Genomic DNA, 10,000 nt, shown 5'->3' with positions numbered 1-10,000 from the left:
CCAGCAATCTGAACCCATATCTGAAACTACAAATACCAGCAATCTGAACCCATATCTCAAACTACAAATACCAGCGATCTGAACCCATATCTGAAACTACAAATACCAGCAATCTGAACCCATATCTCAAACTACAAATACCAGCAATATGAACCCATATCTCAAACTACAAATACCAGCGATCTGAACCCATATCTCAAACTACAAGATACCTGCAGATGCTTTCACTGTCGTTCATCTTTAGTGTGCATGTGTGCATGCATGCGTGTGCGGCATGTGTGAGTGTGTGTGTGTGTGTGTGTGTGTGTGTGTGTGTGTGTGTGTGTGTATGTGTGTGTTTAGGAGGGTTATTTGGTGTACGTCTCCATATCCGACGGCTCGCCAGCCAAAGGCCATTGCTGCAGTCCAGTCTCAGCGGAGGGCTGACATTTCCACTCTGCAAATGTCACCATTTACACTTCACACACACACACACACACACACACACACACACACACACACACACACACACACACACCCACACACACCCTGCGTATGAGGCATTGGGACTACAGGATGGGGGGGCGTATGATTAGAATTTCCCTTCGAACTGCTAACAAGACACACACACACACACATACTCACACACACACACACACACACACACACACACACACATACACACACAGACTCACACACACATACTCACATACACATGGGGCGACAGTGGTACAGTGGTAGAGAAGTCGTTTAGTAATCAGAAGGTTGCTAGTTCGATTCCCTGTCGAAGCGTCCTTGAGCAAGACACTGAACCCCTAATTGCTCCTGATGTGCAGTGTGCCATCAGTGTAAATGTAAAATGTGTATACATTGTAAGTCGCACATATGTAAGTCGCTTTGGATAAAAGCGTCTGCTAAATGACTAAATGTAAATGTAAATGTAAATACACACACTCATGCACACACATAAACATACACACACACACACAAGCGTATTTTTCCAGCAGCCTGCCGCCCAGCAAAGCCACTGCACACTGCGCAGTACAGAGGCTGGGAGCTGGCAGGCAGACCCAGTCAACTTCCAGCTACGCAGCACACACACACACACACACACACACACACACACACACACACACACACATGGTCCACTTCCAGACCATCTCTGTTAAAGCCACTCAGCCGTGACCCACCCAGGAGCATTGGCACCGCCTAGAGACACACACACACACACATTCAGCTGTGGCCGAGAGAGATGAGTGTTTAAGGAGCCACTCCACCAATAAAACACTCCAATCACACACACAGCTTACACACAGCGCTCTAACTTTAAATCATAACAGAATTTTCTGTCAAAGCAAATGCCAGACAGCGCTGAATTACCAACCCAAACTCCAAAACATCGAGGCCGGCTGGGATCAACTCCATTCTGGGGTCTGCGCCGCCTGTCTCCTGATCCCCTCAGTGAGTCTGAACACAGTGTGTGTGTGTGTGTGTGTGTGTGTGTGTGTGTGTGTGTGTGTGTGTGTGTGTGAGTCTGAACACTGAGTGTGTGTGTGTGTGGGAGTCTGAACACTGAGTGTGTGTGTGTGTGTGTGTGTGTGTGAGTCTGAACACTGAGTGTGTGTGTGTGTGTGTGTGTGTGTGTGTGTGTGTGTGTGTGTGTGTGTGTGTGTGTGTGTGTGAGAGAGTCTGAACACTGATCACATACCTGACATCTACTGAAATATGCCATCATTTCTCTCATTTAGAAATGTGTAGAGTATGTTCTGAATGTGTGTGTGTTGCTCTGAATGTGTGTGTGTCGTTCTGAATGTGTGTGTGTCGTTCTGAATGTGTGTGTGTAGCTCTGAATGTGTGTGTGTCGTTCTGAATGTGTGTGTGTGTCTTTCTGAATGTGTGTGTGTTGTTCTGAATGTGTGTGTGTTATTCTGAATGTCTGTGTGTGTGTCGTTCTGAATGTGTGTGTGTTGCTTGGGTCGGAGTTAGAGCCCGTAGCACAGATGCTGTGCCATGAAGGAATCTGAGATATGCCCCAACCATGATGAGGCGCAAAGAGACGAGAGACTGAGTGTGTGTTTGTGTGTGTGTGTGTGTGTGTGTGTGTATGCGCGTGTGTGCGCGTGTGTATGGGTGTGTGTGCATGCATTTACACCCAAATGGTGATGAGGCGAGGAGAGAGAAGAGAGGTCTGAGTCTGAGTCAGAGTGTGTGTGTGTGTGTGTGTGTGTGTGTGTGTGTGTGTGTGTGTGTGTGTTTGTGCCTGTGTGTGTGTGTGTGTGTGTGTGTGTGTGTGTGTGTGTGTGTGTGTGTGTGTGTGTTTGTGCCTGTGTGTGTGTGTGATGAAGCGAGGAGAGAGGTGAACTATCAACATGCGGGGCCTCTTCTCGCTCAACAGGAACCCTACCTAAATAAAGTTCACTACAGGGCCTCTGTATGTGTGTGTGTGTGTGTGTGTGTGTGTGTGTGTGTGTGTGTGTGTGTGTGTGTGTGTGTGTGTGTGTGTGTGTAGGGTGTGTGTGAGTGTGTGTGTGTGTGTAGGGTGTGTGTGAGTGTGTGTGTGAGTGAGCGTGTGTGTGTGTGTGTGTGTGAGTGTGTGTGTGAGTGAGCGTGTGTGTGTGTGTGTGTGTGTGTGAGTGTGTGTGTGTGTGTGTGTGTGTGTGTGTGTGACGGGTGCTGAATGCTGCATTGGCAAGTATGATCATGCTAGATGTTGGTTCTGGTTGGTTTGTGTTTTGGACACAGGTATGCACCACGGAGGGGGGGGGGGGGGGGGGTGCGGCGCAGGGGCCCTTGCATGCCTTTGGATGGTCCCCTGCAGGGTCATGTGGTGTTAACATACTGAGTGCGTGTGTGTGTGTGTGTGTGTGTGTGTGATTGAGTGTGGGTGTGTGTGTGTGTGTGTGTGTGTGTGTGTGTGGTGAGTGTGTGTGTGTGTGTGTGTGTGTGTGTGTGTGTGTGTGTGTGTGTGTGTGTGTGTGTGTGTGTGTGTGTGTGTGTGTGTGTGTGGGTGTGTGTGTGTGTGTGTGTGTGTGTGTGCGCAACACGCTCTGGATGTTCTGCTCTGGTGTCCTCTGTGTTCCACTCACTGGGCCTTCGGATCAATACCCAAAAAGTTCTTTATCTCCCACCCCACCAAAATACTACACTGAAGGCATACCCCTTCAAAGACTCACACACGCACACGTATACACACACACACACACACACACGCATACACACACACACACACACACCCACACACACACACACACACACACACACACACACACACACACACACACACACACAACACACATCCCCCTTCAAAGACTGCCCAGCCCTTCTGCTCCCTCGACATCATTTTAACATCTAATCACTCGACTGATGATGACATCCAGACTCGCGTCAGCCATGCCTCCTCCTGCTTCTGGTAAACTACGCTCTCGAGTCTCCAGTTGAATCACCATCAACAAACGTTGCAAAAGTATATCAAGCAGGATGTCTCTGGGGTCATAAACTAGGCACACACAACACACGCACACACACACACACACACATCAAGAAGTCGGGGTCGGTGAGTCACCGAATCAAAGCCACGGATGGAAAATGAATCACACAGGACCAAAGCCATCCCAAGGTGAACTAGAACTGGAGCCCTTAATCATATATTGCACAAGCACTTTGTAGAATAAATGTCAGGGCTTGGAATCTAAGCACATGTTGAGTTTCTCCTGAGGGGGCCTAAATAGAAAGTGTGTCATTGTGTTACATGGTTTTTTTGGCAGACATCTTGGCTCATATGTACACAGTTTCTGCCAAATCCATAGATGCACTGCATCCTAGAAAGCGACTGGCACAAGAACTACAGCAAAGAGGCACGTTTTGAGGATATTCATCTAATGGACGTCAGACATCCAGTTGTGTTTTAACGTTGAAGACATATGCATTATCTACCAAACACCAGCAATCCCCCCCCCCCCCCCCCCACCCCACCCACCCACACCTTACTGTTTAGCCAATTCAAGTGATGTATAACTATTGATATTTTCCGCGTGTCTCCGTAAACTTTATGATTCTATTAGTCTGCGGTAATACTGTGAAATATGTTTGCCATCCCAGCTTGTGAATTGATGGGGCAATCCGTCCAGGAAGGGGGTGAAACGGCTGGCTCTCAGTGGCTAAAGGTTGCCGCGGCGACATGTTTGTCCTTCCCTGATGCCCGTTTGATTCCCTCCTCTCAGGCCATTTGTTCTCAGTCAATGAGCTCAGCCCAGGAGGACTCCACAAAATGGACCGAAAGAAGCTGAAAAGTCATTACACGCTCGATCGATGGCGGTGTTCACTCAAACACACACACACACACACACACACACACATACGTTAGGGTGCAGCCATCTCATCAGGCAAGCGTGGCAAATGGAGAAACTGACAAACGGCGGATTAGACCTGCAGATGCAGTGACCCTCCAGTCACACACACACACACACACACACACACACACACACACACACACACACTTACGCACACACACACACACAGGCAGCTGGAGTGGATGGGGAGCGCTGGCGTTGGGCTGTTCTCTCATTTAAAGAGGGGGGAGGGGGTGAGAGATGATAGAGTACCTGTAAGAGAAGGGCAGAGTGCACATATACGTGTGTGTGTGTGTGTGTGTGTGTGTGTGTGTGTGTGTGTGTGTGTGTGTGTGTGTGTGTGTGTGTGTGTGTGTGTGTGTGTGTGAGAGAGAGAGAGCAAGACAGGGCAAGTGAGAGCAACAGAGAGTGGATGTGGATGTGTCTGTGTGTGTGTGTGTGTGTATGCAGAATATGTGTGTGTGTGTATGAGCGTGTAAAACAGAAAGTGAGGTCGCCGCTGTTGATATTACCATCATGTTTCTGTTGGCCCTCTCTAGCAGACACACCCCCAACTTGAGCAGTAGGGAGACAGATAGACATAACAGGTCCTGCACACACACACACACACACACACACACACACACACACCCCCAGGTCCCGCCACGGCACCTCCACAGACCCAACACTCCCCTAATAAACTACTGCAACACACACACGCACACACACACACACACACACACACCACAGGGAGCACCAGAACTGGACTGGACCTACTGAGGCTTTTCTCCGAGATCAAAGATGGATTAATAATCCTGGGTGCGAGGCTGGACTATGACACCTGCTGTAGATTAATAATCCTGGGTGCGAGGCTGGACTATGACACCTGCTGTAGATTAATAATCCTGGGTGCGAGGCTGGACTATGAGACCTGCTGTAGATTAATAATCCTGGGTGCGAGGCTGGACTATGAGACCTGCTGTAGATTATTAATCCTGGGTGCAAGGCTGGACTATGAAACTACGGCGAGGCTATGCTATGCTAACCTACAAGACTGGTAGAGAGAGATAGAGAGGCTAGGCTACGCTATGGAAAGGTATGTGAGACAGCAGGGAGGCTAGGCTACGCTATAGTAAGGTATGTGAGACAGCAGTGAGGCTAGGCTACGCTACGCTATAGTAAGGTATGTGAGACAGCAGGGAGGCTAGGCTACGCTATGGTAAGGTATGTGAGACAGCAGTGATGCTAGGCTATGGTAAGGTATATGAGACAGCAGGGAGGCTAGGCTACGCTATAGTAAGGTATGTGAGACAGCAGTGATGCTAGGCTATGGTAAGGTATGTGAGACAGCAGGGAGGCTAGGCTACGCTATAGTAAGGTATGTGAGACAGCAGTGAGGCTAAGCTACGCTACGCTATAGTAAGGTATGTGAGACAGCACTGAGACTAGGCTATGGTAAGATATGTGAGACAGCAGTGATGCTAGGCTACGCTATGGTAAGGTATGTGAGACAGCAGTGATGCTAGGCTACGCTATGCTAAGTTAAGATATGTGAGACAGCAGTGAGGCTAGGCTACGCTACGCTATGGTAAGGTATGTGAGACAGCAGGGAGGCTAGGCTATGCTACGCTAAGTTAAGATATGTGAGACAGCAGTGAGGCTAGGCTACGCTACGCTATGGTAAGGTATGTGAGACAGCAGTGAGGCTAGGCTAGGCTACGCTATGCTAAATTAAGATATGTGAGACAGCAGTGCTAATCACCTCCAGATTGATTGAGAGGGCTAGCTCACGTGAGCGCCTGCGGGGGGTCAAGCTAATCCTTTTATACCCCTGACTTTCCACGACGCCAGCCCCATTCTAATGAAGGTTACTCTCTTTCTCCACATGAGCTCCTCCCAGATGGGACAGAGTCTGACAGAGCGTCGTAAAAACGCCCGAACATGTGTGATACTCTGGGGGTAATTCCCTCAAAATTAGCCCCATCGCTGAGGGCTGAACTGAGGTACGTCCAGCTAAGACAGCCTGTGTGTGTGTGTGTGTGTGTGTGTGTGTGTGTGTGTGTGTGTGTGTGCTAATAAGACAGCCTGTGTGTGTGTGTTGTGTGTGTGTGTGTGTGTGTGTGTGGTAATAAGACAGCCTGTGTGTGTGTGTGTGTGTGTGTGTGCTAATAAGACAGCCTGTGTGTGTGTGTGTGTGTGTGTGTGTGTGCTAATAACACAGCCTGTGTGTGTGTGTGTGTGTGTGTGTGTGTGTGTGTGCTAATAAGACAGCCTGTGTGTGTGTGTGTGTGTGATGTGTGCTAATAAGACAGCCTGTGTGTGTGTGTGTGTGTGTGTGTGTGTGTGTGCTAATAAGACAGCCTGTGTGTTTGTTGTTGTTTTCAGGTCACTGGTTGTGCGGTTGAGTTTAAAGTGACCAGGGGCTCCTGGGGACACCATTGCACATGTCACATTTCCTGACATTATAATTGAATTAGAGAATAATGAGAGAATAATTAGAGCCCCCCGTTTCAGGAGGCAGTTAGAGTCCCTGGGGTGGAGGAGGACTCCCACATGGCCAGTCATGGCCTCGGTACCTAGGGCTCCTCTTTCTGGGTCTGTTTTAATATGGGGGATAGTGGCTGGGTCTGTTTTAATATGGGGATAGTGGCTGGGTCTGTTTTAATATGGGGGATAGTGGCTGGGTCTGTTTTAATATGGGGGATAGTGGCTGGGTCTGTTTTAATATGGGGGATAGTGGCTGGGTCTGTTTTAATATGGGGGATAGTGGCTGGGTCTGTTTTAATATGGGGGATAGTGGCTGGGTCTGTTTTAATATGGGGATAGTGGCTGGGTCTGTTTAATATGGGGGATAGTGGCTGGGTCTGTTTTAATATGGGGGATAGTGGCTGGGTCTGTTTTAATATGGGGGATAGTGGCTGGGTCTGTTTTAATATGGGGATAGTGGCTGGGTCTGTTTTAATATGGGGGATAGTAGCTGGGTCTGTTTGCAGCGAATAGGTCTCTATGTATGCATATATACATATATACTCTATATGTGCATATACAGTATAGTAAGTGTGTGTGTGTGTGTGTGTGTGTGTGTGTGTGTGTGTGTGTGTGTGTGTGATGTATGCATGTATTATATATACACATACATATGTGTGTGTGTGTGTGTGTGTGTGTGTGTGTGTGTGTGTGTGTGTGTGTGCGCGCCATTTATGCTTGTGTATGTACCGTTTGTACGTTGCCATGTATACGGTAGGTAGTTGGTTAGATGGCCCTACCTTGCCAAGTCCTGGATTGTCCTTGACCTTGTTGACTGCCCGGAGCAGACAGGGGGGCGCTGGGGGGGGGGACACCTGCAGGATGCCGCTGAAGTTGGTGGGGAAGAGGGGGGGGTCACTGGCCACTGGGGGGGGCGGGCGCTGCTTCCTCTTCTTGGAGGAGAGGTTGAGCTTCTGGGCAGCTCTGTCAGGAGAGAGAGAGGGGGAGAGATTTAGTTTGTGAAATGACTCTTTATTACAATATACAAATATACAACTGCAACATCTTACAATATCAAATCATGTGTAAATCACAGAGATATGAAATGCAATAAAAAGGTATTGTAAAAAATGTGTTCAAAGTGCAATTCGCTCTCAATAGCGGTGTATAAAGCTCTTCTGAAGCTCTTCATGAGTTTGTAGAAACAAAAATAATTTCATATCCCATATTTTATCAAAGCAGAAAATAAAACTAGATCGTCATTGCCAGATTGATTTTTCCTACTGAGATAATCATGACAGAGAGGGAGTACGTCAGGATGGGATTGCCTAACCTCAGGCAAAACACACACACACACACACACACACTAACACACTAACACACAGGCCATGAACGGACTCCAGCTGAATAGAGAGTAAAGTGACTAATGTAAAGGGAGGGAGAGAGAAATAGATTGAGAGAGAGAGAGAGACAGACAGAAGATTGTGTCTGCGAGAGAGAAGAGAGAGAGAGAGAGAGAGTGAGAGAGAGAGAGAGAGAGAACACAAAAGACAGAGAGAGAAAGAGGAGAGGGTTTTGTGTCTCGCACTGATGCACTGTAACAATGCTTGCTACCTCCTGATCCCCCCCCCCCCGCCCCCCCGTCCCATAAGCCCCTCTGGTCCATGCCTTCACTCCCTCCCAGAGTCCTCTGCTCCATTGTAACCGACGGTTACAGTCACAGCACAACACACTCTTCATTCGCTTTCATCTATCAGTCGTTTGCTCTCTTTCTCTCTCTCTTTCTCTAACTCTTTCTCTCTCTCTCTCTCTCTCTAACTCTTTCTCTCTCTCTCTCTCTCTCTCTCTTTCTTTCTCTCACTCTTTCTCTCACTTTTCACTGTCTTTCTTTATCATCATCTTTTTCACACTCTCTGACTCACTCTCTCTTTCTTCTCTCTTTCCTGTCTCTCTGTCTCTCTCTCTGTCTCTTTCTCTCTCTCTCTCTCCTCTCTCTCTCTGTCTCTCCTCTCTCTCTCTGTCTCTGTCTCTCTGTCCTGTCTCTCTCTCTCCACTCTCTCTCCTCTCTCTGTCTCTCTGTCTCTCTCTCTCCTCTCTTCTCTCTCTCTCTCCACTCTCTCTCCTGTCTCTCTCTCTGTCTCTTTCTCTCTCTCTCTCTCTCCTGTCTCTCTGTCTCTTTCTCTCTCTTTCCTGTCTCTCTGTCTCTCTCTCTCTCTCCTCTCTCTCTCTGTCTCTGTCTCTCTCTCTCTCCCTCTCTCTCTCCTCTCTCTCTCTGTCTCTGTCTCTCTCTCTCTCTCCTCTCTCTCTCTGTCTCTCTCTCTCTCCTGTCTCCCTCTCTCTCTCCTCTCTCTCTCTGTCTCTCTCTCTCTCCTGTCTCCCTCTCTCTCTCCTCTCTCTCTCTCTCTCTCTGTCTCTCTCTCTCTCCTGTCTCCCTCTCTCCTGTCTCTCTCCCTCTGTTGTTAGTGTGCTGGCTCTGTCCTTGTCACCTTGTCGCTTGGAAACCTGTGATATAGTTTCCCACTTCGCAGCAATGCAGCAAAATTGGCCAATCGTGGTTCTTGAATGAACGTGTACATTCCATGGCCTTGAGAAACAGACCACAGGAACTTCCAGCACAAACCAGAACTGACACACACACACACACACACACACACACACACACACACAGAGAGAGAGAGAGACACACACACATTACAATCCTGCAGGCGACAAGCATTCTGTCAAACCCAGCTTGCAGCCACACACAAGCAGGATGGAGAACACGGCTGATTGCTCATGGCACTTTGACAAACAGGATGAAGGCACAAGCAAACGAGCCTCGATAAATCTCCCCTGGCCCCTTGTCCGCCTGGAGAAGGGCGGATTCGATCGGCTTTTAAGGGGTTATTGATTGGAGGGCCAGCTCACCTAGGTCTACATATCACATCACAGACGCATGTGTGTGAACGTAACCCACGCCATCTCACACACACACACACACACACACACACACACACACACACACACACACACACACCATCTACAGGGGCAGGCGTAGCTGCTGTAGCTCCAATGGTTCCACAGCTGGGGAGCACGTGTAAACAGAGAAGGTCAAACCTGCTCTGAGACCTGCTCTGGGACCTGCTCTGTGCCGTGAGTGGCTTTGGATACAACAAGCTCAATGAATAAATGAAGACATGTTAATATAATGCTAAGGGAGTCCCCTAGATCCATACAATCCACAGAAA

At 48.6% G+C, this 10,000-nt stretch overlaps 1 protein-coding gene across 1 annotated transcript in view; it reads right to left on the bottom strand.

Moving 5' to 3' along the window:
• The window catches only part of kif26ba (kinesin family member 26Ba), a 150,725-nt gene that overhangs the window by 43,213 nt on the left and 97,512 nt on the right, over nt 1-10,000 (bottom strand). Inside the window, exon 6 of the mRNA XM_031580170.1 lies at nt 7,574-7,757. Within this exon, the coding sequence (XP_031436030.1) occupies nt 7,574-7,757 (184 nt within the window). The remainder of the gene's footprint in view (nt 1-7,573; nt 7,758-10,000) is intronic.

Source organism: Clupea harengus, chromosome 14 (assembly GCF_900700415.2).
Source record: "Clupea harengus chromosome 14, Ch_v2.0.2, whole genome shotgun sequence".
In the NCBI taxonomy this organism is placed as follows: domain Eukaryota; kingdom Metazoa; phylum Chordata; class Actinopteri; order Clupeiformes; family Clupeidae; genus Clupea; species Clupea harengus.
Note: the sequence above shows the minus strand (reverse complement) of the source record. Positions and strands in the feature narration are given on the sequence as shown.